This window comes from Elephantulus edwardii, unplaced genomic scaffold, assembly GCF_000299155.1.
Source record: "Elephantulus edwardii isolate Elephantulus edwardi_28Jun2011 unplaced genomic scaffold, EleEdw1.0 scaffold00161, whole genome shotgun sequence".
NCBI classification, from domain to species: Eukaryota; Metazoa; Chordata; class Mammalia; order Macroscelidea; family Macroscelididae; genus Elephantulus; species Elephantulus edwardii.
In genome coordinates, this window is record NW_006399911.1 from 3702076 (window position 1) to 3717247 (window position 15172).

A 15172-nucleotide genomic window follows, 5' to 3' on the forward strand; every position below is an offset into this window, starting at 1 on the left:
AATGGCCACCTTCAGGCAAACACTGAGGAGAAGGTCTGGTGAGGGAGGACAATGCCAGGATGAGGCCTTGACACGAGGTCAACAGGGATCTTACCTTCCAGGGGATGGTGGTCAAAGGCACCCCCTGTGTATCTGTAATGCTGAGTAGCTTACAAGGAGGATGTGTTCAAGTAACACCTGTAACATGAGATAGCGTCAGGAATGAGTAAGGAGGCCTTTAAGGGGAGGCCTGCTGGTTTGGGAGGTTCCTCCTCAAGGCAGTGTGGCCTGTGGACAAAGGGGAGCCTTCACTTCCTGGAGAAGCCAGGATGAACTCCAACAGCTTTATCTCTGGAGCAGACTTCTCAGCGGGGGCCACCTTCCTTCTGGGGACATCTGACAACATCTGGAGGCATGTTTCAATGTTATAACTGAAAGAGCGTGCAACACGACAGCCTCTAATGACAAAAATGCAGCCAGTCCAAAATGCCAACAGTTGAGAAGCTTGCTTAGCATGATGTACTCAGAGCCTCCCCTCACACCCGGGCTTGAGAGGCTGCAGGACAATGGACAGATGCTGGCCCACCTGGGGCCACCAGTCAGAGCAGTGGTAAGTCCCTGTCAGGAGCATGCAGCTCCATCAAACTGGTGAGATACTGGCAAGGGACCAGTATCGCTGACCAGTACCTCATGGTTAGTGGTCAAAGGTGAGGCCGGGCCACCCTGCTCCCATCCTAACACACGGTGTCTGTCCTTATCCCAAGCACCTTACACGGACTAGTGCTCACCCCAAAGTAGAGGGTCAGGGCAGTTCCTCACCACCTGGCAGGCTGGCTGAGAGTCAGAAAGCCCTTGTCTCCACTCAGCCCCAAGGCCCTCCCTCCTCACTGCAGGGGTCACTCCTGTCCTGGCATGTGACTCACAGCGTATCCTTTCCTTAGGCCAGTGGGTAACCTCTCTATCCCTCAGCTTCCTTATCTCCAAAATGAGGGTGAAGTCTCTTCTCCCGGGGTTGTTTGAGGGGTTGGTGCATTTAGGTATGAGGACTAAGGAAGGCTGTGCGAAGGTGGGTCAGGGGACGTGGTGACACCAGACTGACTGCAGTTGCTGACGGAAAGGAGAAGCCTGAGGCTAGATCTTTCTGACAGTGACCCCGACTGCAGACCTCAGTGCCTCCCAGGACACTCACCTGTGACACTGTGACAGACCTCGGCCCTGGGCTTATGCGGCACCCAGATCGGGCCTGCTGGGGGCTCACTAACTGCTTAGACACACTGTCCTTCAGTTCCTGCACATAAACTCTCCTCAGCACACTGACGTCCAGAGAACTCTGCAGAGCTGACAACTAGCCTTTGAAGTCTCATTTGTAATGTCCCCTCTGCCAAAGCCTGTGCTGCCCACTGGACCAAAGCTGCATCCCTGCTCCCAGCAGGGCACTTTCCATTCAACTCTATTCTTTTGTCCTCTGTGTGACCCAAGCGGCCAGGCACCGTCCTGCTTAGCACACAACTCACATGCACCTAGATTCCCGTAAGTGTGTGTCAAGTGGCTGAGTGAGGGCTCCCTAGTGTGCACTGTCTTCTCCCATCACAGGGCAGGAGGACACAGGTATGACACAGGGACTCACGGGAGGCACTCTATCACCTCTGAGCTCCACTCTCCCAGCCGGAGACTGTACTGGTGTCCTCCATTGCCCTTTCCCAATGCTTTCCCTCCTGTGAAAGCACCAGGCAGCATCAATCTTGCCCAGAGCTGAGGATCCCCACACCTGAGCTCTTGGCCGCCAGACCACTCATGGCTGGCCAGGACAGAACAAGCCGGTTTTAGTCTCTTTCCTGGCCGATCTCTCCGTGAAGCAGAGTGAAGAGGTTTCTGATCTAGACGAGGCCCTGAGAGCAGACTCAGCAGAGAAGTGAATGAGTAATAAGAGCAGTTCTCTTGGAACAGCCAAATAAACAAATACAATGAAGGTGTGGTCTGGGGGCCTCGGCCTCATGGAGGACCCTCTGTGTCAGAGTAGACGTGCTACAGGGGGTTTCCAATGGCTGATTCTTCAGTAGGTTACCCAGCTTCTGGGCACCTCTGACTGTCGGCCTTCTGTCAGTGGCTGAGCACACTACCATCTGAACCACAGCTTAGTGGTAAGGAGTTGAGCTACAGTCAAATTCAACAACTGCTTCACAGGAGAAAGAAGGGCAGTCTCTTACCATGTCATTTACAGCCTCTGAAAACCCACTGGAGCGTCAGCTAAGAGTCGGTTCTGACTCAATAGTTTACGACAATGACAGAGATGCTCATGGTGGCCTGACTAGGGCTTATTCCTACATCCCTGGGTCTCACACAAGATCTAGTCCCCATGCCAGGTGGCTCAGCCACTACCCTGCAGGGGTGGGACTCCTCCAAAACATTTCCTCTCTGGAGCCCCTTTAAGCCCACCCCTCTCGTCCCTACTGCTCTGGGAACATCAGAGCCTTCACTTTCAGCAGGCTCGGCTCTGCTCCTGACCACCAATCCTGTCCTCTGTGGGGCTGCAGAGTGGTCAATGGACACTCTTCAGTGGCTTCTCATTCTGGTGGCTCTTCATTGCTCCCTGGCTTGCACCTCCTGCCTACACGATTAGGCTGTGACTTTCCCTGTGCACCTAACCTCTCCCACCTGGCTGGGATGACTCAAGGCATTCCTCCTTGCCGTGGGGTCATCCTCCTCCCACTGTCTGGGCACAGCTAAGACATTATCTTTTAGGGAAGTAGATGATGATGATGAGGATGATGAAAGCAGTACTATAGTCCATAAAGTACTTTCATGAAGATTATCTCATTTAACTATCCAAAGAATCCCACAGATAGCTACTAATGTTATTGTTTGTTGTTGTTATGTGCCTCCAGTCGACAATGACGATGACTCACAATGACCCTAAGAGTCATGGCTTTGAACCTGGCCTTATCCTGAGCCAACCTCGTCGTCTCTGACATGCCTAATCTCATTGCCACAGTCACTGTGTCAATCCATCTCATCCAGGGTCTTCCTCTCCTGTGCTGACCCTCCACCCTTCCAAGCATGATGTTCTTCTCCAAGGACTGGTCCCTCCTGGCAACATATCCAAAGTACATGGGATAGAGTTAAAAAACTTTGCCTCTAAGGAGCACCCTGGTTTTATCCTCTCTAGGACAGATTAGTTTGACCTCTTGGTAGGCCATGGTATGTTCATTACTCTTCTCCAGCACCACAACTCAAAGGCATCAATCCTTCTCCCATCATCCTTAGTCATTGTCCAGCTCTCAGATGCATAGCAAGCAACTGAAAAGACCATGGCCTGGATCAGGCACATCTGCATCTCTCCAGACTACATCTCAACATTAAAAAAAAAAAAAGCTCTTCACTACTAATTCAATTGGCAGCGTCATGATAGATAGAGAAAAGATTGAGGTTGCTAACAATATCATCCTCCATGGATCCACAATCAACACTCTTGGCACCAGCAGTCAGGAAATCAAAAGACAAGTTGTTTTGAGAAAAGTCAGCTGTCAGGGACCTCTCCAGAGTGCTGAAGAGCAACTCTGTCATTCTAGAGACTAAGATGCACCTGACCTAGGCCATGGTCTTCTCTCTAGCTACTAATATTCCCCTATTATATAACTACCCACATCTGTTGAGCCTATTCCAACACACCATGACCTAATAAGACAGAGTAGAATTGCCCCATAAGGATTACTGGGCTGTAAACCTTTGTGAAGACTTCTTCATCTTCCTCCCATAGAGTGCTTAGTGAGTTCAAACTGCTGACCATGAGGTTAGCAGCCATGTGTTTAAACTACTCAGGGTTCCTTCTTCATTTCTTAAAGGGTAGGTGACTTAGTGGTAAGGAGTTGTGCAGCCAACTCAGAAGCAGACAGTTCAAATCCACCAGCTGCTCCATGGGAGAAAGATTAGCAATCTCTTCCTATGCAATTTATAGCCTCTGAAACCCCATGGGAGGGTTGGCTATGAGTCAGTTCCAACTCAAAGGCACAAAACAACAAGGAGGAGATGGAGGACCACACAAGGTCTAAATTTACCAAGGTTCTGTCATCATGGCACTAGGCTTCTAAGGGTAGGTTGTCTGCCCTGGGACAGGAGAAGGGACAGGCTGAGTGGAGAGACATGGAGACCTTCTCTTGTCGTCTGACAGAGTCTGTGGCATTATCATTCCCTGGAACTACCCCCTAATGATGCTTTCCTGGAAGACTGCTGCCTGCCTGGCTGCCGGGAACACTGTGATCATCAAACCTGCCCTGGTGAGTTTGAGCCATCTGGACAGAGCCCTGGCTTGACAGAGTATTAGGAATTCACCATAAAAAAGGGAGTTAAAGAAGGAACCTCCAGATCTCTATGTACCCCAGTACTGATTTCTACCCAGAGGGCATTACTCATCAGAGCTGACCTTCCCAGTGGGCAGTCATGGCACTGATTAGAAGTTAGAGATACCTACTTTATGTTAGGGAGCTCTGGTGGCTTTCTGTTGCTATGTGCCATTGAGTCAGAACCGACCCAGAGCTGAGCCTCCAACAAGTTTTTAGAAGTTATGAAATGCACAAGAGGAGATTGCCCATGTGACTTTCATGGAGTAGCTGACGAATTTGAACCATGTGCCTTTGGGATTGCAGCACAGCTTCTTACCATCGTGGTAAGAAATTGTGCTGCTAACACAAAGGTACACAGAGTCCACCAGCTGTTCTGCAAGGGAAAGAAACCCAGTCTCCTCCTGTGGGATTTACTGCCTCTGAAAACCTGCTGATGTGTCAGTCATGGGTTAGTAATTCCAGTTCTATGATGCACAACAACAAGAGCATCTTGTATTAGATCAGCGCTTGTCCTGCTCCAGGGACTAAGAAAAGCCCATCACCGTTATCCTGTGTCTGCTGTGTGAGAAGGGGTTCAGGTCCCTGCTCAGATCTCAGCATGCCCAAATTGAAGGAATAGAGACTCACCTCATACCCCCATCCGGCTCTGTGCTTTAAGCAGTCGTGGTACTCTATTCATAAAGCTAGTGCTGTTGCCTCTTACATGGTTCAGAGATCAAAAGTCCTGGAAAGAAATGGAAAAGTCCTGGAAAGAACTGTGTGACATGGTATTTGGGGCCTCAAAGACAGGAGATCAGAGGGTTGGCCTTTCTCTTCAGACTCTGGGCAAGTCGTCCCTCTGTGTTCCCCATCCCATAAGCCTCAGCGTTTTCATCAGTACAATTGAAAATAACACTCCCCACCAACCTTGCCTGCCCCCCAGAGGAGTTAAGAAGAACTGAAGGAATGATGCTTTGAAGCAGCCATATCACATGCATGTCAGCAACATGCGCAGAGGACACCCTACTCTCCTGGCTTCTCTGGGGCACTGATGTAATAAAATCCCAACAGTAATAACTGATACTGTGTTCACCATGAGCCAGGCACCCTTCAAGCACTGTCATTAAGAAAGTATGTAGAGGTTTCTTGTTGTTGTTGTTGTGCACTGTCGAGTCAGAGCCGACCCATAACTGACCATCTGGCAGGCAGTTAATCACACAGGAGGAGACTGCCTGCGGAGCAGCTGTTGGCCTCGAACCTCATGCCTTCAGGATTGCAGCACAGCTTCTTGCCACTAGGCCACCAGAGCTATAGTAACTTATTTAATCTTCTCAGACCCCTGTAAGGAAAACGTTCTCATCCCTCCTTAGTGAGAAGGCATTGCTAATCGGTCAAGGTAATTCTCTGGTAGCTGCTCTCAGTGAATTGTAGCCTGCTTGCAGGTGTGCCTGTCTGCTGAAAGCTGGTCAGAATACACCCTGTGAAGTAGTAGCCCATCAAGTCTGAAGGCGTTGGTAGGGCACCACAACCTAACCTTGGCAATGAAAAGTAACATGAGCACAGCGAAGCCAGACAGGAGAGGAAACCTTTCCTTTGTTTCCATGCCCAGGAGTACTAAGGAGTAAGATTCATCCCCAGATTCAAGGAAGCCTGTGTGGCCCTGGGGATACCCCAGATGCTCTGGGCAGTGGCAGCTAAGGCATGACTCCTTTCCTTGGGCTTTGTCTCATAGTGGGGCACCGGCAACTCTCAGAAAGAAAGACTAGGCTGGTTTTTCCAAGAGAGTGGCTGGAGGGGCAGCATGCTGTGGGATGTCAGGGAGCAGCCCTCTGAGTCCTGCTTAAGTATTCTTAACGCGCTCTGCCCTTCTGGGGCAGATGAAGAAAGGGGGAAAAAACTATGCAGGAACAGGCTATGGACTGAAGCCCTGCGAGGATGGAGACACCACAGATTAGCTGGCCCTTGTACCCAGCGCCCAGCTGGAGCCATGGGGGAAGATATCTACGTTGTTAGTGTCACAATCTTTTAGGACATAGCAATGCTTCTATAGGGTGCTTTCCCAGCCCCCAGTCCATGTCTGTCCCTTCCCTGCTTACTGCTGAGGCTGCTGACAGAGGATTTAGCAAGGAAAGAAGGCAGGATCCCCCTTTCAAATGAACTTCTCCTTACCCAAGCTTCTTTGCTTTTCCCAGGTGACACCTCTCACTGCCTTGAAGTTTGCGGAGCTGTCAGTGAAGGCTGGCATCCCCAAGGGTGTAATCAACGTCATCCCAGGCTCTGGTAAGGCAGTGAATGGATGGGAATCATGGGCTTTGGGGAAAGCCAGGGTTCCAGACAAAGGAAAGCCCTCTGTGTTGAGCAGGGCCTGCTGGGTAATGTTCCCTTGAAGGGCCCACTAACCTGATGCAAAGGCAGCAAGGCTGCCTAACCCAGTAAAAGAGGGCCTCTTCTGCAACTAGAAAATCTCCTTCCCCAAATGCTTCTCACTTTTGTATTTATGTGTGCTCTGGAATAAATTACCTAGCTCAAATAATCTGCCCTTGAAAGTGTGAAAGAAATATCTGTAGAATATTCTGGGCTTAGAGCATTTAGAAAGGTAGTTTTATAGTTCTTCTACATTTAATGGTCCATTAAATATAACTTTATCCCAAGTTTATTGGGAAAAATTCTATTATGTGTGCAGAGTTTTAAATACGTTGTCCTAGGGTTGTATATAACACATTTTTATGATATATTCATCTACTTTTTATTCTCTCTGATTCCACCAGTGTCTATCAGACCAGTAAGTCTGCTCCATACTTTTCTCCCTTTCTATCCAGATCTTCCTATCGCAATTCCTCTCAGCTTACCAATCAGTGATACCCAGGCCCTGCCTTATTCTCTGTTCTCAGGGTAGTGACCACTGAAATCCCCACGGCTCATCAGTCTTTTGAACTCATTGTTTCCTTGTGTCTTTGATTTTCTTCACTCTTCTTTGCTCCAGATCAGAGAGATCAATTTTTGCACTTTACATGGCTGTTCACAAGCTGCTCACCAAAGTAGGATATAGAGTTTGTAGACTGCATTGTGCCAGTGGGTGTCTCTTGGAGTTATGATCCTGGACCCTCCAACCCAGCAACTCATTCCCTCAATGCACTTGGTCACAGCTAAGAAGTTTTCATCATTTTCCCCTTCCCAGAACATTTAATCGTGCTAATGCGAAACCTATACTTGGACCAAAAGGCAGTCGTCCCAACAGAGCAGGGCAACACTGAATGGTTCAAAATTGGGAAGGGTGTGCACGAGGGATGTGTCCTATCTCCATACCTTTTCAACCTGTATGCAGAGCAGATTATCCGAGAGGCTGGGCTCTATGAGGAGAAGAGTGACGTTAGGATTGGTGGAAGATCTATCAACAATCTGCGTTATGCAGATGACACAACCCTGCTCAATGAAACTGAGGAGGACCTCATGCACTTGCTGCAGAGGGTCAAGGACTGCAGCCTTCAGTATGGACTGAAGCACAATGTCAAGAAGACAAAGATTCTCACCACTGGACCAATTGGTAGCATCAGGATGGATGGCGAAGAGATTGAGATTGTTCACAGCTTCAGTTTGCTCGGCTCCACAGTCAACACTCTTGGCACCAGCAGCCAGGAAATCAAAAAACCTATTGCAATGGGAAAGTCTGCGGTTAGGGACCTCTCTAAAGTACTCAAGAGCAACGGTGTCTCTTTGGAGACAAAGGTGCGCTTGATACAGGCCATGGTCTTTGCAATCACTTGTTATGCATCAGAGAGCTGGACAATGACTAGGGAGGACAGAAGGAGAATTGACACCTTTGAGCTGTGGTGCTGGAGAAGAGTATTGAATATACCATTGACTGTCAAGAAAATAAACAGTTTCATCCTGGAGAGGGTTAAACCAGGCTGCTCCTTGGCGGCAAAGATTCTGGGGCTTCCTCTGACATACTTTGGACATGTTGCAAGGAGAGACAGGTCTTTGGAGAGGGACATCATGCTTGGTAGGGTGGAGGGAAAGCGCAGGAGGGGAAGACCCTCTATGAGGTGGATACATTAGGGTTGCTATGAGTCGCAAACGACTCGACGGCACATAACAACAACAATGCTCTACTGTATTCTCAGATCTGCTTACAGCACAGAAATAAATCTGTAGGAATATCCTCTGTCAAAACTCCCTGTACTAAGGAGTGCCATTAACTCACCGGCCTCTGTAGGGTGAGAGTGTTTATGTAGCCACTTGTAGGTTACTGTATCACTGCTATTGCAGGATTGTGCATGTTCTTCTGTGCCTTTAACTTCCGTGTTCCTCCCAGTGTCTTCCTTGGCCTTCATCAGTTTGTGTTAACCTGCCCTTTATTGTGTATTGCCTTTTCCTTCACCTAAGTTAATGTGTGTATATCCTCTAGTTAGTGAGTCAGCCTCCTTTCTCCTCGCACCCCTGGTAAAGAATGTGTGTAAATCTTTTCTTGACTCTTCGCAATAGCAGCCTGATACACCATGTGTCCTTTCACGGTTGGCTAGCTGTGCTCAGCATGATGTCCTCTAGCTTCACCCACAGTATGTATGAAGTGTTTCACAGATTATTCATCACTCTTTAATGTTGCATAGTACTCTGTTGTGTGTGCATACCATACATTTATGCATATATCCACTGGTGGCACACTGTTTTTATCACAAGCAGCCAGGAAATGAAAAGATGTTTTGTGATGGGAAAGTCTGCTGTTAAGGACCTCTCCAAAGTACTGAAGATCAATGGTGTCACTCTGGAGACTAAGGTGTGCCTGATACAAACCATGGTCTTTGCAATCACTTGTTATTCATCAGAGAACTGGACAATGGCTAGGGAGGATAGAAGGAGAATTGATGCCTTTGAGCTGTGGTGCTAGGGAAGAGTATTGAGTGTACCATGGACTGCTAAGAAAACAAACAGATTCATCTTGGAGAGGGCTAAACCAGGCTGCTCCTTGGAGGCAAGGATTCTGAGGCTTTGTCTGACATGTTCCAAGGGGGGGACCAGTCATTGGAGAGGAACGTCATGCTGGGAAGTGTGGATGGACAGCACAGGAGAAGACTCTCTATGAGGTGAATTGGTTCAATGACTAGGTAATTGGGGTGGGTGTGTTGGAGACAGTGTGACTGGCACAGGACAGAGCAGAGTTTAGGGCTATTGTACATAGGGTCGCCATGAGTCACAAGTGACTCGACTGCACATAACAACAACAACAACTAATGCTGTGATGAACATGAGAGTACATGTATCTATTTATGTCACAGGTTTTGTATCGCTAAGGTACAATACTTAATACTAGGATTGCTAGATCATGTATTTTTCTTTCTAATGTTTAAAGGAAGTACAATGCTACTCTCTGCAGTGGTTGCACCATTTTATAGTCCTGTGAGTATATAGTCCTCCATGTCCTCACCAGTATTTGTTGTTTTCTGGTTTTTTTTAAACTTTCCTGGGGCAAAATGATATGCCATTGCTGTTTTGATTTGTCTCTCTCCTGGCTAATGAGGGAGCTCATGTAGCCTAGTGTTAAGAAGCTGTGCTGTGATGCCAAAGGCACGCAGTTTGAATCCACCAGCCACTCCACAGGAAAAGGATAGGCTATCTCCTCCCTTGTGATTTACTGTCTCTGAAAATCCCATGGAGGGAGGGTCAGCTATATTTCAGGAGAAGAATGGCCAGCTATGAGTCAGTTCCTACTCAAAGGCGTACAACAACAATGATTTCCGGCTAATGATTTTGAGCAGTTTTTTCATTTGTTTCAGTCATCTGAATGTCTTTTATTTTTCTACTGTGATTTGACTGAACATTTGCATGATAAAATGATGTTCCATTCCTATATGTTTTCTTTTATGACATTAATTACATTATTCACAATGTAAAGTAACCACACTCTTCCAGCTTCCTCCCTATAATCTTCATTCCCATTTTTTTCTCTCCTACCACTTCCTGCCTCATTGATTTAATCCATGGGTAACAAATCCATGGGTAGCAAATGCTACCCTTTTGATCTTAAAGGGTTGACTGTTCTAAGAAGTGGTGTTGTTGTTTACCTTAAAGGTCTGCTTATGGAGGTGAGTTATGTTTCAAGTTCAAAAGGTGACAAAGGATCATAGTCTATTGTTCTACCAGTCTCTATCAGCCTGGTCATTTATATGTTTTCTAAGGGGGTTTTTTCCCCCATGTTTTTCACCCACTCTGTTAAGAACCTTCTACTGAGATTCCTTTTTTTTACTGATTTGCTGTGACAGCTGGACACTCTCTAGTTCTTATCTCAAAGTTGTAAAAGTTGAGGCTCACAAATCCCACAGATCCTTTACACTCATTGTTTCTATCCATTGAATTTGGTAATATGTCTATTCATATCTCCCCCTAATTTTCTTTGGGTCTTGGGGGGATTTTTTTGTTGTCAAAGGATTGATGTTTCCTATTTATATATGTTCTTTTTTGCACATAAATCTTTATTTAGTTTTTACAACAGTGATAGAATTTGTCCTTTTGTAACTGACTTATTTTATTATCATAAAGTACTCTAGATTGATCCATGTTATGCATCATTTCAAGAATTCTTATTGTTGTTTAATGTTGCATAGACTCCATTGTGTGGATGTACCAGGTTTCTATCCAGCTGTCCACTGATAGACACCCCAATTGTTTCCATTTCTTTGTTATTGTAACTAACGTTCCAGTGAATGTGAGCATGCTTGTGTCTCTTCATGTTACAGCTCTTATTTCTTGTGTATCCATATCTAATAGTGGTATTGCTGTATCAAATAATATTTGTTTTAAAACCTTAAGTACCAAAATGCCCGTACCACTTTGCATTCCCACTAGCAGTTTATGCTGTTACTGTTAAGTGTCATTAAGTGGATTACAACTCATAGTGACCTCATGCGATCTGAACCATGTCCTCTCTTGTGCCACCCTTATCATCTCTGATAAACTTGATTGCATTGCTACAGCAATATGTCAGTCGATTCCATTGAAGTTCTTCCTATTTTCACTGGCCCTCCATGTTTCCAAGCATGATATCCTTTCCCACCGAATAGCCTAGTGAGATAAAACTTCACCATCCTTTGTGGAAAGTCAAATTTCATACTAAATATTTATAATTTAAAAAATGCCATAACAGGATATGAGGGAGGCAAGGATACAAGCTGGAATTCACCCTGAAGCACTAAGGCAAACTTAAATTGTTTACAGGAGTAGGCACTAAGGCAAACGTTAGGCGTTTACAGATTCTTGCATTGTATTTATTAACCCATCCCTCCTGAGTCAAGCTTAAGGTTTTCAATAGAAAGAGCTTAGCTTCATTTGCATAGAATTCTCTTTGTGATTTGCTCCAGCAATTTTCAGTAAAGGCACGGGGAAGCTGTGATGGTGCTTCAGTTGTTTGAGAACTGTTAGCCTCCTGCTTTACCTCTTTTTACTTAGACATTCTTGGTGGTCTGTCTCGCTATTAATAGTTATTAATATACTTTACCCTCAGTCTGCAACATTTCTTTCCTCCAAGGAGCACTCTGGATGCACTTTCTCCAAGACATAGCTCTTTGCTCTTTTGGCAGTCCGTGGGACACTCAGCACTCTTCTCCAATACTACAACTCAAAGGCATCAATCAGTGTAGGAGGGTTCCAACATTTCTGCAATCTCACTGACATTTATTATTTACTATCCTATTGAACTTTGCTATTGTTGCTGGGGTAAGATGATTTCTTGCTGTTTTGAGCTCTATGGTATAGTCTCTAGTGAGTTACTCTGCTAACATAAAGGCCACATGTCTCCAAAGGTTCAAATCTAATAGCTTCCCAATGAGAGGAAGATGGGCAGTCAGTTCCTATAAAAATTTACAGCCTCAGAAACCTGCTGGAGGGTCATTGTGATTTTGAACCAGCAGTGAGTTTTAATAGCTCATCATTAAATGAACTTTAGATACTCAAAAGATGACTATCAAGTGTCCTTCTTAGTAAAGTGTCATCTGTCCATTTTGTAATTGGATGGCTTGCTTTTTACTGACTGACCTGTTCAAGTTTCCTTTACATTTTAGGTATTTGTCCCTTATCAGATATATTGTTGCTAAATGTTTTTCTCCTGTCTATAGGTTCTCCTTTCGCTCTTTTAGAAAATTCTTTTGATGCACATGTTGTTGTTATGTGCCATCAAGTCACCTGTGACTGATAGTGACCTGAAGCCTGCCCTATCTTGAGCCTGTCTCACAGACATCGATACACCTATGCCCATTGCCCTAGCAACTGTATTAATCCATTTCATCCGGGGTCTTCCTCTTCTGTGCTGCCCCTCCATCCTTCCAAACATAACGTCCTTCTCCAAGGATCAGTCCCTCCTGGCCATATGCACAAAGTATGTGAGGCGGAACTTCAAAATCTTAGCCTCCATGGAGAAACTTCGTTTCACCCTCTCCAAGAAAGACTTATTTGTTTTCTTGGAGGTCCATGGTATGTTCAAGAGTCTTCTCCAGCACCACAACTCAAAGGCATGAATTCTTCTGTTGTCCTTAGTCGTTGTCCAACTCTCTGATGCATAGCAAGTAATTGCAAAAACCAGGGCCTAAATCAGCTGACCCTTAGTCTCATAAGGGTTTCATTTTTAGAAGATCCAAAAAATAGACTTCCAAAAGAACATACAAATCTGTCTTGAAGAAAGGTCAGCAAGGGTACTCCTGAGAGGCTAAGATGGTGACACTTCATCTCACATACTTTGGGCATGTTGTTGGGAAATGTTGTTATTGTTGTTACATGCCGTCAAGTTGCCTACAACTCATAGCAACCCTATGTGCAACAGCCCTAAACCCTGCTCTGTCCTGTGCCAATCTTATTGTCTCTGATACACCTACCCCCCATTGCCCCAGTCACTGAATTAATCCATCTGGGAAGGGCTAGCTAGTCCTTGGAAAAAGATATCATGCTGAAAAAATGGAGAGTCAGTAAGAGAGAGGAAGACCTCCACAAGATCAGATTGACACAGTGACTGCAACAATAGACTTGATTATGATAGAGATTCTGAGGATGGGTCAGGGTAGGGCAGAGTTTTGATCTGCTGTTCTTAGGGTCATTGTGAATTGTAGCCTAATCAATGGCATCTAACAACTGCAACAACAGCTCTTTGGTATTTTCTCTTTAGTTCTTTTACATCATCTTTTTTTTTCTATTGTATTTACTCTCTCTACATTTTAAAGCAAGGTTCAGTCTCTTCTGATACCCATTTTGCTCTTTTCTATCTTGTCATTTTAATAATACTTCACATACAATGTCATCACATAATTTCTCTGCCCTTCAGTAACTAGTGTTAATTACATCAAATCTGTTCTTGAAATAGTCTCTAAATTCTCTAAAAACTCAAGATAGTATTTGAGTTGTTTTTCTTTTTTTTTTCCCCCTTCAACTTGAACTTCAACTTGTATATAAGCAATTTATGGTATGTCCCACCGTTAGATCCTGTTCTTGTTCTGATGGACGACACTGAGCCTTTCCACTGTCTATATCCCATGGACTGTCAAAAGAACAGATAAAGATAGGGAGATAGAGATATATTGGAGGAGGTGCAGCTAGAGTAGTCCTTGGAGTCAAGGATGGTGTAGCTTCATTTCATATGCCTTGGGCAGGTTGCTAGAAAGGGTATTCCTTGGAAAGGGACATCATGTTTGGAAAGGTGGAGAGTCAGCAAAGGAGAAGAAGATCCTCAATGAGACGGATCGGCACAGTGACTGCAGCAATGGGCTCATGTGTGTCAGAGATGATGAGGATGGCACATGATAGGACAGGGTTGAGATCTGTTGTTCATAGGGTCTATATGAGTCATGACGTTTTTTGACAGCACCCAACAACAACAACATGAGTGTGGTCCAGTGTTTCATCTATGTTTTTGATTTCGTGTAGTAGTGTTTTGTAATTTCTATTGTTTTCCTGATTTTCTTTTCAGAGTTTCCTATAATTAGGTAGAGAATTACGAATGATTTTTGAAAGTTAACTTTGTACCTTTCCATTTTACTGAATCTTTGTATTAGTTTCTCTAGCTTTCTTGTTGAGTCTCTAGGATTTTTTTTTTAATGTTTAGAATTGGTCAGGTTATTTGCAAACAGAGATAGTTTTATTTCTTCTTTACCAATTTAATGTCTTTTATTTCCCTTTCTTACCCTATCTTTCTGGCTATAATTTCTGGTAAATGAAGGAAGAATATGGCAGTTACCCCACCATTCCCAAGCTTGATCACTTCCTGAGAAACTTGGTAACATCTAAGCTGGTCCTCTCAAAGGCCAGACCAGACAATGGATCCTGATAAGGGTCTGAGCTGGGGGAAAAAGTGCTAACTTAAAAAACCTAACTTAATTAACATGTCCAATTCCAAATACCATCTTAGTCCTCCCCAGAAGCCCTATAAAAAGGAAACCCTCAAATTGCTTGTGCGCCATTTTTGATCCTGTCTGCATACCATGTGCTGGGTCACTTGGTGTCCCTCTCAGACCACGCAATAAAAGCCTGTTAGTTTCTTGGGACCAATTCCTTTCTTTCTTTCTCTCCCTCGTGCCTTCGCTCTTTTTTTTTAATATCTAACATATGGTTACCTGACCACAAAAGGAACCCGGACCATGGCGGTGAGAGGACAGAATCCTAACCACTAGAGATACTTGTCTTTGTATATTTGCCATGTATATTTCTCAGTGAAAAGTTTAGTTCATTGATTTTCTTTTTTAAGCCTAAAAAAGGAAAGCATTTAGAAAGCCTTGATATTATCTCATATCTTTAATTGATCTTTTAATATTTTTATCTCTGGTAACTCTTTTTTACTTTAAAGAATATTTTGCTTAGTCTGTCACTCTCCTTAATTGCTCACCCCTAAGTCATCATTG

At 44.9% G+C, this 15172-nt stretch overlaps 1 protein-coding gene across 1 annotated transcript in view; it reads left to right on the top strand.

The window, feature by feature from the left end:
* The window catches only part of ALDH1L1 (aldehyde dehydrogenase 1 family, member L1), a 70008-nt gene that overhangs the window by 32285 nt on the left and 22551 nt on the right, over positions 1 to 15172 (top strand). Inside the window, exons 14-15 of the mRNA XM_006895164.1 lie at positions 4148 to 4253; positions 6491 to 6578. Of these exons, the coding sequence (XP_006895226.1) occupies positions 4148 to 4253; positions 6491 to 6578 (194 nt within the window). The remainder of the gene's footprint in view (positions 1 to 4147; positions 4254 to 6490; positions 6579 to 15172) is intronic.